This window comes from Coptis chinensis, chromosome 1 (genome assembly GCF_015680905.1).
Source record: "Coptis chinensis isolate HL-2020 chromosome 1, ASM1568090v1, whole genome shotgun sequence".
NCBI classification, from domain to species: domain Eukaryota; kingdom Viridiplantae; phylum Streptophyta; class Magnoliopsida; order Ranunculales; family Ranunculaceae; genus Coptis; species Coptis chinensis.
In genome coordinates, this window is record NC_141456.1 from 40,435,432 (window position 1) to 40,457,921 (window position 22,490).

At 35.3% G+C, this 22,490-nt stretch overlaps 2 protein-coding genes and 1 pseudogene across 2 annotated transcripts; all 3 read right to left on the reverse strand.

Annotated features, from left to right (window-relative positions):
- Positions 1 to 1,805: 1,805 nt before the first annotated feature.
- LOC147523994 (uncharacterized) lies at positions 1,806 to 12,743 on the reverse strand. Its single transcript, XM_086573231.1, has 7 exons — positions 11,973 to 12,743; positions 9,482 to 9,544; positions 2,842 to 2,997; positions 2,500 to 2,767; positions 2,312 to 2,411; positions 2,099 to 2,217; positions 1,806 to 1,867 (listed from the first exon to the last, which is right to left on the reverse strand). Exons 1-7 carry the CDS (start codon positions 12,057 to 12,059, stop codon positions 1,806 to 1,808), a joined length of 855 nt encoding a protein of 284 aa, XP_086429357.1. The 5' UTR covers positions 12,060 to 12,743.
- Positions 12,475 to 14,193, reverse strand: LOC147523995 (light-harvesting complex-like protein 3 isotype 1, chloroplastic pseudogene; annotated as a pseudogene).
- Positions 14,194 to 14,794: 601 nt separating this feature from the next.
- LOC147523996 (glutamate dehydrogenase 2) lies at positions 14,795 to 19,676 on the reverse strand. The gene is made up of 9 exons (XM_086601236.1): positions 19,238 to 19,676; positions 19,051 to 19,164; positions 17,116 to 17,337; positions 16,947 to 17,021; positions 16,723 to 16,839; positions 16,367 to 16,617; positions 15,465 to 15,540; positions 15,299 to 15,385; positions 14,795 to 15,181 (listed from the first exon to the last, which is right to left on the reverse strand). Exons 1-9 carry the CDS (start codon positions 19,343 to 19,345, stop codon positions 14,996 to 14,998), a joined length of 1,236 nt encoding a protein of 411 aa, XP_086457362.1. The 5' UTR covers positions 19,346 to 19,676; the 3' UTR covers positions 14,795 to 14,995.
- Between the last annotated feature and the right edge of the window lie 2,814 nt (positions 19,677 to 22,490).

Consider the following 22,490-nt stretch of genomic DNA (forward strand, 5'->3'; position numbering starts at 1 on the left):
TTTAACACTTTCGGAGGTATGTTCCTTAATACCAAACTTTGTTTTAGAAGTTCTCTAGTAGGAACCATAACAACAAAGATAAGGACCCCTCAACCTCATTTTCCTCACTAATAGATGGCAATCTAGATATATAAGTCAACATAGGAAGTACAAAAGCGGCAGTTTTACGACCCGGTTCCAATCCTAATCACATCTCTCTGCAACCCAAGTGGTATCAAATTTGAATAGGAGAAGGTGTCTTATAACCGGCTTTATCCACCGCTTTCAACACCCATATCATCCATTTCATTTACCATCCCAAAGAACCATTTCAACAACCATCCCTTCACTTCCAACTCTCGCAACTACAATCCCTCAATTCAAGTGGAATTCCATAGACTCAGCCAAATCTCCCTATCACAAAAGTACCATAGTATCTACTCTTTGCGTCTTTGCATAGATAAACTAAAGACTGTAAGCACACTATCCCCATTAAACTAATCAAATAGATATTTCTAAGCCCATATATAAATTTTTGAAAGATGTTTAAATAAGCAAACCTTTAGCGATTACCACTATTAGATCGTGAAAGAACTTTCAATTAAGTGGAAGACAATGAGCAAATAATGAGTTTAATGTATGTATAATATCCCTTTAAATAAGAAAAATGTATAATTAAAGCAACTTCAACATATAACTTGAGTGTATTTTCAGGTATGTCGCCTCAAGACTCCTTCGTTTCGTCCATGATTCTATTGATGAGAAGCCTTATGAATTCAATCAATCCTGCAGATTAAGAATAATTTTAAATCACAATTAGTTATTATTTCAATATTTTATTTCCAAGTATTAGAGAATGAGTATGTTACCCGAATTTCTACACATTGTTTTTTTGGCATTTGGTTCTTCATCTTCTTGTTTGATGATTTTGATGCCCCCTTTTTAAGATAGGTTAGTAGTAGAGTGAAACATTAGCTATGACTATTACTGGGGTATGAAATGAAGCTAAAGTTCCACAACTTGCTTAGGCAATAAATTGCAACAATGAAAATTTTAACAATGCATTATAAGCAACAATAAAATTTGTACTTACCTTCAATTTTGTCTATTTTTGAGACGGTTAATGAGCTATCTTTTCCATTTTCACAGTTGTACTTTGTTATTCGACTTCAAATTCATATTCCTTGCCAATTGGTTCTTCTAATATTTGAAAACCAAGTCGAAGCCATTTTCCCGCATATAATATTTTAATATCATCGTGCGAGATTTTTTGTAAATAAATGTAATTTTAAAGAGTTAAAACTAATTAATACCTGTTTCTCAATTTTCAACAGTTCATCCAAAGGGCGTTGCAACAAATATTCAAAATCATCATCAAACGTTGTTATCAACTTTTGCATGTTGAATCTTCTATTTCAAATTGGACTTTGTACCTGCATAGAATGTAATTACTTTATTCTCTATGATAATATTTGTAATTTATTTAATAATATTTGTTTCAATACCTTTTGTTGGTTCTTTCATTGAAATGGAACAATAGTCACACCACCATTCCGGATATTTTAGTTCTACCTTTCTTCTCAAGACTGGTCGCTTTCACAACAATTGTAATGCCGGTTGTATTTGTTGTCAATATCCGATATTTTTGCTTTAAATTTGTACCTTTTCCCCATATACATTGATAATTTCAAATTTTGTTAAATAGTCAAACAATAATTGAAAAGAAGAATTACACATGAACTTGGATAAAGGCGAGGAAGTTACCAATCGATGAAGTACTCATTAGCAATGTATCAATTTCTTCTAAATTTTTCACTTGAATTGCCTCACGTTGCATAGGTAGATGGCCTTTTTCTGAAATTGGCAACTCCGCCGTGGATTGTTTGAACTGCATTTTACATAAGAGATATGTCATAAACTTTAAAGTATGTACATGATTTTTTCCTATGAAATAAGTAATTGTTACCTATTTTTAAAGTATGAGCATCATCTGTTTCAGTGTTTATATACACCTTTGTCACGGTGTTGCTTGTAGTACATATTTACCGAAGCCCAATAACTTTGTACATTAGCACATATCACTCAAATTTATTGAATGTACATATTTAGATAGATGTACCGAGAACAATCTTGTTGTTGAAGTCACAGCTTATAATATCTCTTGGGCCATTTTTTGTTAGGACTTGTGGTATTTGTTTAATCCGATCTCCCCAGAAAGTAATTTCCAAGCATTCCATTCTAACAACAAATAAGGAAACAGAGTTAAAAATATACCATTGGTGATTAGTTGGTTTATTAAATAGTAGAGTATCATTAATAAGAAAAAGCATACCTCTCATTATCAATGTAGATTGATTTTTTATCTGACTGTCCCATTCTTGTGTGAACATTTTTTTGCAATTCACCGATGTTGTTGTAGAAACCAATGACATCTGAATAAGGTAAACTTTATTGGTAAGCCTATGAAAATTTTACCAATAAACGAACTAATGTAATTTGAAAAAAAAATGTTAGAATTACCAGTAAGAAATTCGTCTTGCTTATCACGTGGGGCTAATTTCTTGAAATCGACAAAGCTGAATAGTTGTCGTGGAATTGATGTTTCATCTGAAATATTCCTCATGGTAGTATACTTCTCAAATGTTATCTTGTTTTTATTGTTCACGGGACAGTAAGACCTAACGTTTTTAACAGTGAATTTTTCCAAATGTACCACTGAACCATCTTGAACTTTTTCCTTAAACTGTGAATAGATCTCCATAGGTATAGACGCATTAATTTGGTCACCCTGTATGAATGAAAAAAATAATGGATATAAATCTTAAAGTGATAAAAAAAATGTTGAATAAGTGTGGTACTTACTTTTTCGTCAATAAGGATCATATCCTTACTTAACAATGTTTCATTTCCAACCAGATAGTGGTCCCAGCTTCTATCAATTCTTACTCTGAGCTTCAAATTCCTAACTGACTTGGTGGCTTGCTTTATCAAATTGTAATGAGTTGTCATGTCTAAATGCTGCAAGTAGATCGACCGAGAACAGATAAGTAGGAGATTATCTTTTCAAAGTTAATATAATTAACTAAAAAATAAATATAAAAGGAAAACAAATGTATGTCCAACGGTAGTAAACCTGTAGTGATTTCAAACACTTGGCATATATAGAAAATGGGTGTGTATATTCCAATAAAGAACAAAAGAGAATATAAAAAAATGGCGAATGTGAATAATGTCTCCATAGTAGTAGATGGTCTTCTACACCTAATAGGATAAAAAAATTAATCAGTTAATAAGTAATTAAATACTATCTGAAGTTAAAAAATGAAAATTTGATATTAAACTAATATTTTTTTTTTACCTCATTGTAAATTGTTGAATGCTTCTTTGTAGACAATGTTCTGAGTGTATCCTTCTGGTTCATCACCATTTTTCTTGATTAGGAATTTCAGTCCTGATCTTGTAGTTGTTCGGTGATCTGCAACGTATAGTTGTCCATGACTGAAAACTGGCTTAGGCAAGTATACCCCCACATGCTTCAATGTCTGTCCTTGACTTTTATTTATTGTCATTGCAAAACAAATCTTTATTGGAAACTGTATTCTCTTCAAACTGAAAGGCCAGTTAGTGCACTTATAAGTTGTCTCTATCCTTGGTATATCAGTTTCTCCGCCAATGTTGCTCCCTGTTATAATTTTTGCTCTAATGACCTTTGGAGCTAGTTGAATAACAATAAGTCTGGTTCCATTACAAAGACCAAGGCTTTGGTTTATGTTTCTAATGAGCATGATTGGCGTGCCAAGTTTCAACTCCAGCTTGTGGTTTGGAAGACCAGATCCTTTAATTGTATTAAGAAATTCAACTGGGTATACTGCATACTGTTCTTCAATATTTTCAGATATGGAGCTTATTGAATCGGAAGTACTCAATGATTTGTCCCTCGAAGAAGAAGGATGTGGGAGTTGATATCATCTACGACTTCGTTTGTAGGCGACAAAATACATCTATCTCACGAAGTAGTTGTCATCCATGTATTTTGATGGTAAATCTTTGTAAATACTTGACACGATATCACTTATCTTTGTCATCGCCCGGAATAATAAAGAAGATCATTAGGAATTTGGATCCAATTTTTTTCTTTACCTTCGAATATGGAAATGCCGTAAGTTTCCTTCTCCGAGGTCTAATACCCACTTGCTTGAAATCGGCCAATGAAGAATGCACATTCTTTAAGCCGCCAAGTTTCTAGTTAGCTTGTAGACTTTGCAATGTTGCCAAATATGTGATCTGTTTATCGATGAAGAAATTATTATTTCCCTTGTACCTCTTGGAATGACAGTAAAATCTGCCTCAAATCTCCCCAGCGTAATAATTTTACCTCCAAAGATCTTGTTTTCATTTTCTTTTGCCCATTAGATCTTTCAGCCTTGTCTCATCCCTCAAAATCATGCCATGGGTCATAGGAGCTTAGTTCCCATACTATAAGATCACTTCGTTGAATAAGTCCGCCAAAGATGGTGTTTTGACTTATATTGCGTTCGAGTACTCATTAATTTCTATTGGGATTTTAAATCTTGAATCTTGTTGTCTTTCCACTGGAAAAGTAGAGCTGCTATTCCCGAAGAAGCAACTGCAATGGCTATTTTCCCTTGTGACCGCAGTTGGGTCAGTATGGTATTGTAGAGGAATGTCTTGCCAGTCCCTCCTCCTCCATAGACAAAATAAACCCCACCTGAGTTTGTATTGACTGCATTTATAATTTCATCATATATAGTCCTCTGGTCATGATTCAGGCAGTTTTGCATTTCATGAAATTGTCGGTGCATTTCATTGTGACTATAGTCTTGTTCTTCCGTGATGAGTCTATCTGGGTCTCTAGGTTCTGACCTCATGTCTTTGAACGGTATCTTAAAATCCTTCACCGGACGGTTGACTTGTTTAAGTAATTTGTCAATCTCAACAAGATGGTTTCTAAGCTCTTCGTGTGTTAAAATCGGATCACCGCCATTTGCTCGAAGTTCTTTCTTTTTTGTCCAAGATGTCGCCTCGTAAACAACTCCCAATGTTTGTTCCATAGAACCAAAGGTTCACTCACCTCACGTAAAACTAATAGTGTCGCAAATAACTGCCTCAAGGAAGCACTACCGGCCCGTTGACTTTTCTTCAACGATTGCATCGCTCCATTCTTCGTCATTTTGCAATATACCCAAGTGCAAAACACGCTGATTTGAAATCCTCATACACCTTGCCGCTGATTAGCCGGTTCTAAGATCTTTATATGACCTTGCACCTTTTTGAACATTTAATACCATTCGCGAATAAAACCGTTAACCGACGTCGGATGTGCATAAAAGATCCTTCCGATTTTTACTCCTTTTTGTCTTACTTGCCAACATTTAAAAGAATCAACCCAAACAAATTTTAATGGGAAATCAACATACCTCGTGTCTACCATCTTCATGTAATTGGTTATAGCGATCCACTCAGAATTTGGTTTTCTTTGCACTTTCACGGGTGATGACTTCATCCTGTGTTGTCATCGTCATGATAGAACACCGTATGTTCGCCTTCAAGATGAAATGGTAGTCTCTCAACAGGGTGGGTATCGATATTGATATCGTATCCAAATAATCTCCAAAGAAGCTTCATGTGCGATACATACCGATTCGGTCCCAGAATCTTTGAATTTCATCAACTTGTATTATTGTTTCTTCGGTTTCGTGTTTTCAACATTGGTATCGGGCCTCAACAACAGCATGGATCTATCTTGACCTTTGCTCAAGTATTTGAAGAGATACTTGACCATTCGACTTCTATTACGTAACTCCACGCTTGATATGTGCTCCATATTTTCTTTGAAAGAGCCGGATTATAAGGAACAACCCATCTGCTATCAACGGTGAAAGTCTTCTTCTTCCGCTTTTTGTAGCCGCTCTACCCGGTCTTCTCATGTACTTTGCAAATCCCTTTGTCATCGAATGTAGTTTCTTCAGAGAATTCTTTTGGATAAAGTCCGGTACATTTTCGCTTCGTTCATGCAAGGTGAATTCTTGTCTAGCTCTCCACATGGACCGTGAATCATGTTGTCTCACGACAATTTCATATAACAACAACGGTCATCATTTTGTCCGAAGTTCAAATTGATATAATCTTATCAATGTCACCGGTGTAGAAGGTTTGTCATCGTGGTGCAACCAAAGTAGTATGTGAGCGTGTGGTAGACCTCGCTTTTTGGAATTCAATAACATAGATTGTCGCAAAAATTCAAATTTAAAAGTAAATAAATATGAGTGCTTGATACCACTATATCACATGAAAATTTACAAATTTGTTTGTATAAAGTCGTTACGTTTAAGAAAAGAGTATAATATATAAAGTTTTGCATAACCCCGAGCAACCATTGGAATATCATTCATTTTTTGGCTTATTTATTAGTTATTACACTTGGCTTGAAGGTTCTAAGTGAGACATTAGACATTATATTGTAAATCGACTAATTATTCCTATATAAAAGTAAAACCATTAGAAAATAAAATAAAATAAAAATGAATAATTTACGGGGGAAAAAAGGAGTAAGATGTTTTCAAGCCAAGAGTCACATAGTTTAGGCATCACACAAATAAAATTAAGATGTAAAATATTTAAAATTACCTGCCATAACTTTGCCAAAGTGTTCTTCTTCTTTGAGGTCCTTCATAATCGATCCACTTTTATCTTAAACGCCTAACAACAACTTCGGGCAAGATTCGATTTTAGACCTTCAACTCTTTTCATTGCAAGTTTAATTTCATTCCACTTTGGATTGCAAGTGAATGTGATGAATAGATCCGAGGTCCCAAGCCATCCGCATATAGCAATGGCATCCCCGATAATTCTGCACCATGTACCGCGGGCCCACCAAGAAAATGAAGAAGGCAAAACTAAACGCTTTTCGACTAATCTTGCATCCGTGTCTCCAAATAAGTAATCGAGTCAACTATATTCTTATATAGTTCTCTCTAATTGTGGACTGGTTGTTTCGAACCAATCAAGTCTTTCTTCTTCTACACATGTGTATATATCGACCGAAAATTGCAATTTTACTTTACCACCTCGACTAAAGTCCGCCCTCATTTTCTATGTTGAAGTCCGAAGGCATAATATTCTCGCGATGCTAACCGTGTTATGGTGATTTTCTCGATATTTCTTCTTCTCCTCGATACAAAATATCGAATGTGTAGCCGCCCCTCACCGTATGGAAATAAAAGAGGATATTGCATTGCCATAAAGCTAGGATAATGTTCAAGAATTCGCTTGAGGCCTTCTTCTTGGTGTTCAACAACTATATCTCGATGATGAAATTCAACTCCATTTCCAAGCATCGCTCTTTGCTACTTCGATAATTAGATGTAGGTAGGTTATACTTGTCTTGCATCTTTTGAGCGCAGCCGATAAGTCTAATGCGCATGTGTATGTAATCCTCTTCATTGAACCTATCTCGTGCCATTCGGAAGGCCTTTGCAATTTCATTTTCTGCATTCAGCATTGTTATCAATCCTTCAACTATACTACCATCCAATGCTTGTTCGAGTGCTTGATTGGGTAGAGCACTTAACCTATTGGACACCTCGTTATCTGTGTCATATATATAAAGCTGCGCAAACTTTGGTTTATCTCCTGATGGAAGTAACGATCCGATTTTATGGTAATTTTGTCCATGAATTCTGAAGACATATGGACCACCACCATTGTTAATTGCATAGTCTATTTTTCCACCCATTGATGTGAAAGCAAAGATCGAATTATATGATCTTATGTTTTCAATAAAATGAGTGCTTCTTGGTCCCCTTAATTCAAGCAGATCCTTTAAGAATTGTGGAGGATTCTTCAATAGTGGAAGTTGTATTTTTCCTACTTGACAACAAATGGAGAATGTAGGAAGTTGTCCCTTTTGTTTCTTGTTGTTCCTTTCTTCATTCCAGAGTATAGCTCCACAGAAAGAACAAATTTTGTTGGGTTCCCCAAAGTCCCATAGTTCTATATAAAGAAAAAAAAAGATAAGAAAAAGGATATAAGTTATTAATCTAAATATTCAACGTGTTTAATTTAATACTTACCAATATCGCGAAAGTACTTTTTAAGAAGTGGAATGCCGTCAATGAAATCAAAATCTGACAAATTAAAATTTGTTGAATTGTTGTTGATGTTCTCAAAATCAACATCAAGAGTGATGCTTCTTTGCCTATTCACGGTTTCTTCTCTCGCATAGATTGAACTTTTCAATATTTGAAATTCGTAGCACGTGAATCATTTATAACCAACTCTCTTTGTGGGAGAAGATTGCATCTTAGCCTTGATTTACTTAACCTGCTTATTCTTGTCCTTGGCCATAATGGATTTCTTATAATAAAGATAAAAAAAAAGGCAAATTATAATTGTAAGGGACATTTAATATAGAGTAGTTAGATTGAACACATACAAAAAAGAAGTACTTTCGGATATAACAAAAAAAAAATTAACTATGCACTCACAAAAAATCTAATATAAAGAAAAGAAGTACTTTCGATATATAATTACATGCACATACAAAAATATTATGAATTAAATCATGTAATTTAAAATTTTAACATTACCTCAGAAGAAACGAATTTACATGTAAGTGAATCCAAAGAGGGCAAACTCTAATATAAGGTTCTCATAACAATAGCAAACAAAGTTTTGTTAGAAAATAAAGTTTTATTGCTTAGAAGTTTTATAACAATAGTAAATTCGTGGACCCAACCAAGAACTTTAGGAAAACCAAATCTACAAATTGACATTAAGACATTTGATACCTCACTGTTAGGGTCATGCATGGCAACTAACAATCCCACTATCTTGTACTCGACTTAATTCAATGATAATATACCTTCAATGTATTAATTGATATATTATATTCAATCAGATGCGTTGAGGGTATCAGAGATAGAGCAGCATATTACAGCCAGCATGATCCTTTCCAATCAAGACACACTACTTGATGATGTAGGGAGGCATTACTATCATTAAACAGCCCAACACTCAAATGAACAACAATACATTTGAGTTGGGCTGGAAACAAAAGAAAGCACTTAAAGGACTAATAAGTGACTACTTATATCCGGGATGAGGTGTAGGCTAGCACATGTTCTTAAGGGGACTTTTAAGTTACCTAGAATAAAAAAGATGGAAAAAGATGTCCTGCAGTGGGAAAAGGGAGGCATTACTATCACTAAACAGCCCAACACTCAAGTGAACAACAATACATTTGGAGTTGGGCTGGAACAAAAGAAAGCACTTAAAGGACTAATAAGTGACTACTTATATCCGGGATGAGGTGTAGGCTAGCACATGTTCTTAAGGGGACTTTTAAGTTACCTAGAATAAAAAAGATGGAAAAAGATGTCCTGCAGTGGGAAAAGCACATGAAGCAGTGCACTGGCGAGTTCTATCAATACGCAATCCATCATAGAATAAAAGTGAGACAATGTCAAGTTGTATTACAAACCTCCTCTTCTTTCTTTTCCCAATCCTGAAATTCAGCTCTAGCACGCTCCCTAGCCAACAGTGCCTATTATAAGAAACAGACATAGTTATACTCCAGCATTAATTTATCCTTAATTTCATAATTTCTTTTAGATCTAAGAGATAAACACATATGAGCAAGTCAATATTTTCCACTCATACATCCTAAGAAGTACACCAGTTTCTAGGTAAAATCAGTTCCAAATTTCTTATCTCCAGTGTATTACTGAAAAAATGCACGTCAAATTACTTTTAAATCAACGTGATCAGCCCATGTCAAGTCATTAGCTGAGAAGGCTTACTGGTACTGTCAAACACTCTTGGCATATCATAGTCACCGTAGAGATAATGAAACAGAGCCCTGACTTCTGCGACGTAAAGCACAGCTCAAATCGTTTCCACTCATACTACATCCTAAGAAGTACACCAGTTTCTAGGTAAAATCAGTTCCAAATTTCTTATCTCCAGTGTATTACTGAAAAAATGCACGTCAAATTACTTTTAAATCAACGTGATCAGCCCATGTCAGTTTTTCCACTCTTACAATAAGTACAACAATCCTTATACCAAGGTCATATCCTATTAAGGGTCATATCCTATGTGCGTAGGGGGTTGTGTACCAAGGTCGAGAGAAGTCATTAGCTGAGAAGGCTTACTGCTACTGTCAAACACTCTTGGCATATCATAGTCACCGTAGAGATAATGAAACAGAGCCCTGACTTCTGCGAGATTTGGGTAAGGAAAAAAAACCTTTAATCATAAAGATATTGCCTCTGTGAGAATAGGTAAGTGATAATCCTGAATAAGAGCAAATATGTAAGATGCCTTTCACATATACTATTTGGGTAGGAAAAGGCGAATATAAGTGGATAATATGGTGCGTGTAACAAATCCTTGAAAGCTGAGAAAATGAAGCCTGTAAAATTTCAGCTGAGCTAGAAATTTGGAGATGGGTTATTGACACTGTCATTAAAATTTCAGCTTTCTTGACAACTAAACGGCGATTTTGCAACAAAAGTTACATTACATGTTTTGGTGTCTGACATGCGGAAATTTGTAAACTCAGGAGGTAACCTCCCTTGAAGTATTTTGTTGTCTGAATAACAAATTCAGAGAAAGTAAAGTGCCCTCGAACATGAGCTCCTAACTCCTAATGAGTAATGTCCACTGTCTCCATATCATTAAGCTGTTATCCTTGATATTCAAATTAAGCAACCATCTTGACAATGGTACCTTGAATTTTATTTAGACATCACTTAAGATGGGTTTACAATGATTTAAGAGGACCTTTTTGTGTATGTCAAACCATCTGACAGGAGTTTTCTAATATTGAATGTTAACACTTATCATTGGTTGAGAATGATAAGGTGTTGCACTTCTAAGAAAGATTCCTGAAATTTAAAGGACTTGATACATCCATTTCTAATATTGAATGTTAACACTTATCATTGGTTGAGAATGATAAGGTGTTGCACTTCTAAGAAAGATTCCTGAAATTTAAAGGACTTGATACATCCATTTGCTTACCTTGTTATACAATCTACTCTGATTTGTTTTTGAAGAAGTCACCAATAATCCTTGTCACTTGTGTCTACGCTTGCTAGATTTCACGAGTTAATGCTGGTATTTTCTATTACAGATTAAGCATCGCCAAAATAGTTTGATGTAAAATCTATTGTGGTTAGAAATTCGTAAGGTTCAGATGTTTACTATGAAAAAGCTAAAGTAGTTACTTGCTGCTAGATTTTCCTTTTAACATATAGGAATTTCAGTTGTCTTGCTTTAGGGAAACTTTTTTTGCTGGGAGGGAAAGACACTTATTAGTTCTGACTTTCTTCCCCCAACCCACCCACACCACTACTTGTATGGCAGTAATGCAGTTGTATGTAGTTAATTACGTATTGCCTAGTCTCCTATGTGCTTTCCGTGTTATTATAGTGGTGTTTGAGATGATATTCCGTCATGATCCCCAAATATAAATAGATACTTTATTGTACAATGTTTGCAGACCCTAAACACACTCTAAGTTAACGTTGTCTTTGTAAAAAAACAATAATAGTATTGTTCTTCCTCACCATCAGTCAAGATCAAAGAGAAAGTTGAAAGCAAAACATGACACAATCATAGTTTCACATGATTTCACATATCCATCAAACTTTCAAACTTTTATAATAATTATGTGCTTTCCGTGTTATTATAGTGGTGTTTGAGATGATATTCCGTCATGATCCCCAAATATAAATAGATACTTTATTGTACAATGTTTGCAGACCCTAAACACACTCTAAGTTAACGTTGTCTTTGTAAAAAAACAATAATAGTATTGTTCTTCCTCACCATCAGTCAAGATCAAAGAGAAAGTTGAAAGCAAAACATGACACAATCATAGTTTCACATGATTTCACATATCCATCAAACTTTCAAACTTTTATAATAATAATTAAAAAAAAAAACAAAAAAGGCAAAATTCTAACCTTATACCTCTTCCACAGCAACCCACACTTGATAATGCTTAAAAAAAACCTTATACCTCTCAACAAACTCTCAAGAAAGCCCTTCATATATATAGAGAGAAATTGGAGTTGGTGTGTATGTGTAATACAGTGAACTTCGATTGGAATTGGAGAAATTGGAGTTGGTGTGTATGTGTAATACAGTGAACTTGGTGTTTAATTTCGATTGGAATTGGTATTCAGTAAAGTGGGGGAGTTTTTTGCAAATTAAGGGAGGTGGTTCTAAAATCTTAAAATAGAGAGATTGGAAATACACTGTTCGGTTTTGAAGTGGGACTCCTAAAGACCCGGCTATCATATAGTGTAGAGATCTCAGTTCCATGCTAAGAAATTACTAGATGCTATATTCTCCATCAGTTCAGCACTCAAATCCATAATAAAACCATCACATAGCATTCCTTGTTATAAAACTAGAGGTACCTTCCATGCGGCATGTGAAGTTCTATGTGTTACGGTGTCATTTCTACTTAGTTGGCTTATCTTTCTTGTTTGATGAACTGTCTATGCTCTGATCTTGCCATGTAGCTTGCCATTGCTTATCATAGAAAGTGGCCTCGTCTAATAGCTTTTGCAGGTTTCCAATGTCTTCGGATTTTCTAAATGCTACGACTCCAAGAACAGTTATGAGGAGGCCCGCTTTGCAGATGACATTCCCTGTCTGGCCGACCACATCTAGCCCGGTTAAAACATCAACGAAATATGCCATAAAAAACCCGATCATTGCTGCACGTCCTGTGAGAAAATGCCATTGAAAGAAACCTCAAGGGTTTAGCCCATATATATGAAACATTATATACGCTGAAGAAACTGATGGCCTGCTAACCATTGATAAGCTCTGCCTCTGGAAGATAGGACCTCATGACCCATGCCCACCAAGGTATGATGGAGCTTCTGAAGGTTACTGGAGTTTAGTTTGTTGCAGTCTCTGGATAAACCTCTAGAAACTTTCTCCGTGTTGCTTCTTCAATAGCAGCAAAACAAATATTTGGATGACATTAAGAGAAGGGTGATACCTTAGCTATATTTGTTGTTGTCTCGTGTTAAAACCTTTAGCTGAGCGTTTGAACTAATTTTCACAAGCTTTGTATTGGCAGTCCACACACACCGAAGTATCTAATGAACGTTTTTTTTATGATTGCAGAATGCAGACTCGCTCCTCAACGTTGTCTTAGTCTTATTCATTCATTCATTAGTTTTCGAATAATTTTAATTTAGAGCTGACGGTTATTGAGGACCAATATGTTTGTTTTTCTATCTTGTGACTAGAATAAATACAATATACTTGAATCAATGAGCTTCTAGGTGGAATTTAAATAGGAGATGGGATCATAGCAAATTCAGTAAGTGTACATGTTATATGATTCTCCCTAAGACCATAACTAATTTCAGCATCTGAAGTTATGAACAGAATGTGTCTGACTCTCAGTAGATAATAGAGATTACTGTGATTGAACTAAAATGAGTGGTGATTTATCATCATCATCACCACCATCATCATTATCAATGCTTTAACTAGATCTTAATTCTCTTTTCGACTTCGAACGACACGGCGTACGGCATGCAAGAAGTGGAGATAAGTGTATCCTGGAATAGGTTGTTAGACCCTAGTATTATGGAGACAATACCATTAAGGCAAATCAGGCAGGTCCTGAACATACAGATTGACGGATACGTTCAGATTCTAATTAGATAGATTTGTCTATGAACTATTTATATACTCATTTGTCATTACCAAGAACGAGGAATATATTTTCAAAAAAATTATGAGGTTAAGTGAAACTTCACATGTTGAATCAACTCTGAAGTAAGAACACTGTAAGGGCCTCTTACCTGCAACAATAACACTATCCCAATCCAGCTTCCCATTTTTCACGAACATATTCAGATCCCAAGTCCCATTTTTCCATCTCTCGTCGCTGAACATTGGATCAGATAACTCTGTCTCAGTACCAGGCATTGATTCGCTTTTAATGGCCACTGGTTCAGTCTTGAGTACAACGGGTCTTTCATGTGTTTCTGTCATGTTAACCATTTTCTTGCTCTCAACATCAATGGTGGCGACATTGGACGCATGCATAGCTCCCAAGGAGCATGTTGGTCTCAAAATGGAGTTATGTTTCTTGATTACACGGTGAGAACTGAAAGCTCTTTGCAAAGAGGCAGAAGTTGCAACTGAAGCCATAGATGATAGGGGAGGGCTATAGTTCTAATGCTCGTCGAGTTCTATCTTCCTTTGCTCCACTCTTGCAAGCAAAAGGAATGGATATGAAGAATGAAAGCCCATCCTTGAAAATAAAGAAGTTTATCCTTCTACCCATTACTGTCAGTCTGGGCAAAGTGGGCATGGGTAAACTACCGCAGCTCCTTTGTCTTGTTACGAAAAAATTGGCTAATCGCTCCTTTGTCTTGTTACGAAAAAATTGGCTAATCTATATCATCTATACACACAAAAATAACTCCTAAATCAGGCAGACCCGTGAAGTTCATCATCTGCCAAATGCAGGCCCCATTTGCATAGTGTACGATTTTGAAAAGAAAAGTGTAGAGGATCAAGTAACTGGAATTGTGCCTTTATGTTAGAATGCTCACTTTGTACTGAGCCTTAAACTTACCCAGGTTAGTCAGACAGGAAGGTGAAGCAGCGCATGTCTGTACTGTTACTATATTAGGCTGAAAAGGTTAGCTACTACCCTAGCATGCAGGGGGCAGGCCTACTGGCATAGGCATCGGAAGATCAAAATGTTGCAAAGAAAAGGAAATATAGTTAACTGATAAAGTAACTATTTAAGCTCAAACCCTGATTCATTAATTTTTTTGGCTCCCGGGGTGCTCTATAAGAAAACTTCAATGAATACATATCATCTTTCCATGTTCACTTTAATGACCCAAGACATAAAAGAAGTTCAAATGATAAAAAGGAAAAAACACACAGGTAAACCGACTCAGAACTATGTTCTTAAAGTATGATGAAAAATGTATCCATCTTATGCTTCCCAACCCCTTAAGAGGGTGGCACGAGCGACACGACTGACTCCCAATGTGAAGGCACCCATTCGAAGGCTGCAGTCCTGAGATTGACACATTGCTTTGATATTACCAAAAGCGCGTCTCATGTACTTTTGCAGCTCATTGTTAACTTTATCCTCTTCCCACATAAAACCTTGAATGTTCTGAAAAAATGTAATAAACAGGACAGATTCTCAGTATAAGGATAGATGGATATTAAGTTCTAAGATAAGAATAAAAGAGAGATGCCAAGTTCACAAACTTTTAGTACTATAAAGTACCTGAACCCATTCAAAATAGCTCACTGTCACCCCTCCAGCATTTGCATATATGTCTGGGAGTATAGTAACTCCTCTTTTCAATAGTATCTACAACATAGAAAATTGAAGTTAGGAAGTGTACTATAACAGTATAACATATGGATTTGACCAAACCAAGAACTATTACCTCATCAGCTTCAGGGTCAGTAGGATGATTTGCAGCTTCTATTATATATTTGGCCTTCACATCTGCAGCATTATCCCTGAAGCCAAAGAATGTAAGGATGATTAGGGTTCATAAAACCAAACTACAGTGAGCTCTTATCCTATTAAGATCAGACAGAAATTATAAGATGACACCTTATCTGAGCTAGAAGCTACATCTTCTGTCAAGGATTTGAGACTAGCTGTAGACAACCTTTTAACATTAAACTAAAAAGTTGTCATTCTACTCAAATTCTCAATTACTCTCTGTTTTGCAGCTCATATTATACATACTCTACCATGTTATACTGAAATACTCTAGGGGACTCTGTTTCCAAGGTCATATAGTATACATACAGATATTCTACCACGGTATACTCAATGACAGTTTTATAAGAGTACGTCCATCGAGCTGATATTGATAAAGAAGTTTGTCGAGCTGATATACTACTATACTAACTGAGTATGCCTGCTCAATCTGACTTTGCAAAAAATGAGTCTTAATAGAATACCATATCATACATATTAGTTTGTAAGAATGTCAAACATATTTAATGTGCTTAGATAAAGTAGAATGCAGCACATTATGTAGTATGGTACATGAACACTTAATTTGCAGCCATACATTAATGTAGAGTTGTAGAAACATTAGCTCCGTTAGCAAATTATGCTTTAATTTTAGAATCCAAGTTAACACTGACCAGTAACGTTTCAGAACTAAGAGCAATCAGATACATGTAATCCACTATCTTTGAAGACATGTTGTGAACAATTAATGCAACCACCTTTTAAGACTTAAAAGATCAGAATATAATGGTAAAAAGAGCATATGAAGATCATAAAAAAATAATTATATATCAAGGTTTGTGGAGGGAAGAGACGAACTTGTTAAGGACTCCTCCTAAAGCACATGGAATAAGAACATCACAATCTTGCACGAGCAATTCATTGGGATCTATTGCATCACCACCATCGAAATCCTTCAGAGCACCATTGTTTTCTTTGTGTTTGAGCAAAGCTGGGATATCGAGTCCATTAGGGTTCTGAACTGCACCAGTCATGTCACTTACTGCAGTTATTTTCCCTCCCTTTTCATGAATGAGCTTAGCCGCCCAAGAACCCACATTACCAAACCCCTGAAAATTCATGTTAAAAATAAGAACAAGCATAATAAGAATATCCATATTCTGTAATCAGGAACAAAATGGACTAAAATAGAAGTGAATTTTTTTCAGATATACCTGGATAACAAATCTCATTTCAGGGATTGACTTTCCATGTTCAGCAAGTAAGGCTTCCGTTGCAAAAACTACGCCTCGTCCTGTTGCAGCGTCCCTTCCCAGTGATCCACCAAGATCCTACAGAGAATTTATTTGTAAAAATCTTAGTTCTTGACATTCCATATATTGACCAGTTTGGAATACATCACGAAGACCCTGTTTTTTCCTTCGCCACAAATACTTACTATAGGCTTCCCAGTGACAATTGCTGGTGAGTGACCATGAAACTTTGAGTACTCATCCAAAATCCATGCCATTGTCTGCAAATTGAGATAAACAAATTAAACTTCAGCTTCAAGGAGAAACTATGACAACAGGAAGCCCATTGTCTACATACTCTGAGGCTTAGAGTACCTGTGCATTGGTTCCCATGTCAGGGGCAGGAACGTCAGTGTGAATTCCAATGAGATCATGGATCTTTTGAGTGAAGACACGAGTGAGCCGTTCCAATTCACTTGTACTCAAGTCTCTAGGTGAGCATCCAATTCCACCCTTTGCTCCACCATATGGAATGTCCACGACGGCGCTCTTCCAAGTCATTAGTTGAGCCAGAGCATTCACCTCATCAGGGTCAACCTGTTGACATCAATCAACTCACATATCAATACAAAAGGACAATGAGAAGAAGATCACACATCTGAAATCTGCTATGTTGATCAAAGAGACAGAAAAGAATGAACAATAATAAGGACGCCTCGTTACAAACATCTAGAAGTAGCTGAGTAAACCCAATTCCTCCATTCAATTGAAAGGTTTTCAAGAATCCAACAAAAGAGAATCTAACAATATGCATGTGTTTACAAAATCGGAATACAACTCGACATCACATATATTCATAAGAGATATGTGTATTCGCTTTAAACTGTATGACATTGTTACTAACTTAGAAGAAAGCGGTACAGACCTACTTAGAAGAAAGAGTTATCATCGGAGATTTTTTAAACCTTACTACAGGAATTATAGTACTATAGACAGGTAAGAACGAGAAAGATACATTAGGAAATTAAACACTAATCAACAACGAGTCAATCTATGTGTATGAGTGGGAATAAAATGTTGCGTTACCTGAATATTTGCTAATGGTCAATAACACGTGTATCCATCTAAAGTGTCTTGTTGGTTATTAATGATCTCTGCTATCATTATTATCTGATAATAAAAAAAACATTTTCTGACATAGCACAGGTCTAGTTTTAACACATCCGTTTATAATGTGAAGTTATTCGTTCAACGTGTCTCTTTATATATGTTTAATAGTCGACACGATAACAAGAAGGAAACAAAATGAATAACAGAAAAAAGAACCCCTTTGGATTCTTCCATTTAAAAAAAAAGCTGTTTGGAACATTCTTTAGCTAGACAACATGATATTCATCCAACAGATAAGGACGAGAATGTTCAAACTAGAGATGATAAAAACAAAGAAAAATCCAAAAGATACCCCCTCCAAATACACGTACAAACCAGACATTTGCAGTCAAACTGTAACTACCAAATACGAAGAATCAAAGTTCTGAAATCTTATTATCTTTGCGATTTTGCTAGAGATGGAAACCCTTGCACGTTATAATTATAAACCTATCTATTGATAATTAAGTTTTTTCTTTGCTTTATGGAAGTAATTATTACGATAATAGCTCTATGCATATCTTGTGACTATTCTAACAAAATAAAATGATGTACTAATCTTGAAATAATGAGGATCAACTTATATTTGTGCACAAATTTAATCCAACATATTAGCTTAAAGGACCATGACTTTCTTGAGAAAGCATGTACTCAATATTAAGGCAAAACAGATAAAAACAACACTTTAGAAATTATTTTTGGAAGCTCCATCATTTGGTCAACATTTCCAAAATGCCCAAATTGAATCCCTAAAGTCATTGCTAGAAAAGTCTTAAACTGATGCAGAGATTTTATCAAAAACGGATGGAAAGCCATAAAACCCCAAGAAAATGGCGGAAAAAAAAAATCAACAAGATCTGATCTGAAATTCCCACAACTTTTAGCAGCTAGAAAATAGTCAAATTGAACTAAGAAATGAATTCCCAAATCAGTTCACATATATTTATAAATAACATGAATATAACAAACAGAAAAAAAGTGCCAAAGATGATAATTTAATATATTCTTTTTTTCACAGACAATACACAACAAGATAAACATTCATTAAATAAAAACGAACTAAAACCCAAATCAATTGAGACTAAATTACAAAGCACACAATCTACAAGCATGAAACATAACAAAATCAAAGAAAGATTAAATAAGATCATATATCATCACCTCAGGATGGTAACGAATCCCGCCTTTCATCGGTCCACGAGCATTATCATGTTGAACTCTAAATCCAATGTAAGAAACAAGAGAACCATCATCTTTAGGAATAGTACATTCAACCTGCCGAAAACAAAAAACACGTTAAACCTCATATCAAACACCCCACCACTTCTTTCAATCAAAAGAAAATTACTTTGATCTCTCTAAAAGGAATCAAAAGACTCTTCTCAAGCTTTGAATCCAAGCCAAGAATACGAGCAGCATGACGAAAGTTTCTATTGGTAGCAGCAAGAGCATTCATTCTGAATCAAATAAAACAGTAAAACAACGAATGCCCAAGGATCAAAACTGAAAAAACAAGTCTGGGATTACAAAGAAAGAGGCTGGAACTCAAAGTTGACAGAGAACAAGAAAAGGTGGTGGAAAGAGAACAAAAAACAGAGCATCAAAAGAAGAACAAAGATGAAGAGAACTGAAAGAGTTGAAAAGGGTATTTATAGTCAGAAACGTTTCAAAGAATCATACGACACTTGTGTGGAATGATACAAGGTAAGAAGTTTAATCCATTCTGAAGAAGAAGAAGAAAAAAACTTATTTTTGTAATAAATTGTGATGAGATTTTGATTTTATATACTATATTTACTTTTCCTTTTCCTAAATATGTGGTGGGTGGGATTTTACTATATTGTCCTCGTTTGGATAAGCTTGATTTTTATTTTTATAGAGTGTGACTCATTTTTAATTATGATTTTATACTTACTAAATTAGTTGGAAGTAAGAGGTGTTCAATTTGTGTACAAAGTTGAAAAATGCTAATATTTAAGTGTATAGATTATTGTTTAGTTAATTATGTTACAGAGAATAATTTGAATTTTTATGGATTATCTATGACAATTAAATCCAAATGTTTAGTTTATGGTTTTGGCGAGAAACGAGAAACGAGTGTTAGTTATGATTTTTAAAGTCTTTTAACAATTATCGGTCTCCAATTATTAACTTAAGCGTGTCTAAAGCCCAGATAATATGTGACCAGTATTTGCTACAATCTAACAATGACATTGTTTTGTTATTATAATTTGGCAAATTTGTTCATAAAAATTGTCAAATTGCTACCGATGACAACTTCTCTAAAACTGTATAGAGTGATGAATTTATTCAATCATTAATAAATTAAAATACTAATATAACCAACCAAATGAAAATTAATTTAAGATCCCTTCATGATAATATATTAATGATTGAATGGAAACTATTTGATTGTCCAAGTAAATATAAGCAAATTTAGTAAATCTATTTATTACAATAAATTTCAAAAAGTACACTAATAAAGATTTGTTTGTTCTCATTCTCTAAACCTTAACATAGGAAGGAGAGTATTGTCATTAAAATGTCAAAAAGAGGACAATTAAAACCCAAGAAAGAGCGCATTTGGTTGTGCAGTCGCGTTTTGTATGGAGCGACAATAATCCTATACATTTGGTGACGACATAACACCTTGCCACCTCGATTGCATCCCTAGATCATTACTGTAGATACTATACTTTGTGATCTCATAATTTTCCAGTGGTCAAAAGATAAGAGTGGTAGTAAAATAATTTAGAACCAGGTGTACTATAAATTAACTTTCTACGTGGCGAGAAGAAACCGATAATTTAGAATTTTAGACCATATATATAGCACGTCAGTCAATTGAAATAATCATAAACACGTAAGCATCTATCTTTTACGTCACTGCGCTGGCAATTTTGTTTGTGAGTTGTGACAAGTCGCCGCGTCTTGCTGTTGTGAGATATTATTAATAAACGTGGGCAAAGGTTTAAAAAAAGAGTGAAAGTTTTGACACATCACACTTTTTCGAAGTTTGATAGACAGACACCACCATGGCACCATATGGTAACACTATTAGCACTGGATCTAAATTGGGCTTACAGAAATAAAAACAGGCCGAAGGTAACTTTGCATGGATGAATGCAACTCAATTCTTTGTTCATTTTCTTGATTAGTGGTTCTTCTCTCCTTGTTAGCGTTGATTTGGAAGTTGGAACTGCAATTACAAACGTTCGTAACTATATCTTGTGGATTACTAAATATATTATTAATTCCACTTTAAAATTTTGGTTGGCAAACACACCCCCTACTTAGAGTTGTCAATGGGTTGAGACAAGCATGATTGAATCCGAACGATAAAACAAGTTACTTGTTATTGACAGACTCCATATTGTGTTGGGTAGAGACACAAAAAAAAAAAAAAAAAAATTATTACAAGTGTGCCATTAGTCTCAAAAAGTCAAAAAATAATAATTATTACAAAGATCTTTAATTGGTCCCAAAAAAATCAATTCAAAACCCCAAAGCTTAAATGATCCGGAGGCCGCTTCATCATAAGAAACCCAACGATATGGCCATACCGCTTGGACTAAATCCCAAACGGTTATGTAAGAAAGTCGCCGGGACTTAGTCCAAACAATTGGCCCATATCGTTGGAGACTTAGTCCAACGACTTGGCCACACCGCTTGAGACTTAAATCAAACGATGTGCCCACAACGATCAAGAGGCCAAGAAACAGAACTTTATATTTTTTCAAAGTTCAAATCCCAAACGGTGTGGCCAAGTCGTTTGGACTAAGTCTCCAACGATATGGCCACACCGTTTGGACTAAGTCCCCAACGATATAGCCACACCATTTGGAATTTGAACTTTGAAAAAATATAAAGTTATGTTTTTTGGTCTCTTGACCGGTGTGGGCACATCGTTTGGACTAATTAAGTCCCAAACGGTGTGGCCAAGTCGTTTGGGACTTAGTCCAAACGGTGTTGCCATATCATTGGGTTTGCACAATAAACGACCTAGCCGGGTCGTTTAAGCTTGTGGTTTTCAAATTCAATTTTTTGAGACCAATGACACATTTGTAATAATTGTTTTTTTTTTTTTTTGGGACCAATGACACACTTGTAATAATTGTTTTTTTTTTTTGGGTCAGCTGCCAAACACAATATGGGGTCTGTCAGTAATAGGACTTTAAAACAAAGACTTAGACTTTACCTTTAATCCGATAAGATTATTGGGCCAGGTTTAGACATATCTTTGTTCGGTCCGATAATGGCCCGACTCGAAATCTATTATAGATTTGTATGTTTTATAGTTACTATTAGTAATATATTTACTAATAATGTACATAAAAAATTGAAAGCAATGTTGGTCAGTGTACACAAGAGATAAGGGTTCAACTCTTGCTACTAAATTTGATTGATTTTTAAGAAAAAAAAAAGTTTCCATATATTGGTAATGGATTTAGACCTGGTTGGAATCCGAACTTGTCCAATAGGACCTAGACTAGACTTGGACTCGAAAATTCATATATGTTGTGGGCTGCGTCTGGACGTAAGTGTGTCCTGCTCAGGTCGGGCCCGTTGACAGCCTTATAGGCTACAACCCTAGTAGGGCT

Coding starts and splice junctions, on each gene's coding strand:
- LOC147523996 (XM_086601236.1), bottom strand. CDS start 19,345: ATGAATGCTCTTGCTGCTACCAATAGAAACTTTCGTCATGCTGCTCGT. Junction 19,165..19,237: donor TTCCTTTTAGAGAGATCAAA/GTAATTTTCTTT, acceptor TGTTTTCGGCAG/GTTGAATGTACTATTCCTAA. Junction 17,338..19,050: donor GGATTCGTTACCATCCTGAG/GTGATGATATAT, acceptor TGATGTCAACAG/GTTGACCCTGATGAGGTGAA.
- LOC147523994 (XM_086573231.1), bottom strand. CDS start 12,059: ATGAAGGGCTTTCTTGAGAGTTTGTTGAGAGGTATAAGGTTTTTTTTA. Junction 9,545..11,972: donor TGCTGTGGAAGAGGTATAAG/GTTAGAATTTTG, acceptor TTCTTATAATAG/GCACTGTTGGCTAGGGAGCG. Junction 2,412..2,499: donor GCAAGACGAATTTCTTACTG/GTAATTCTAACA, acceptor TACCTTATTCAG/ATGTCATTGGTTTCTACAAC.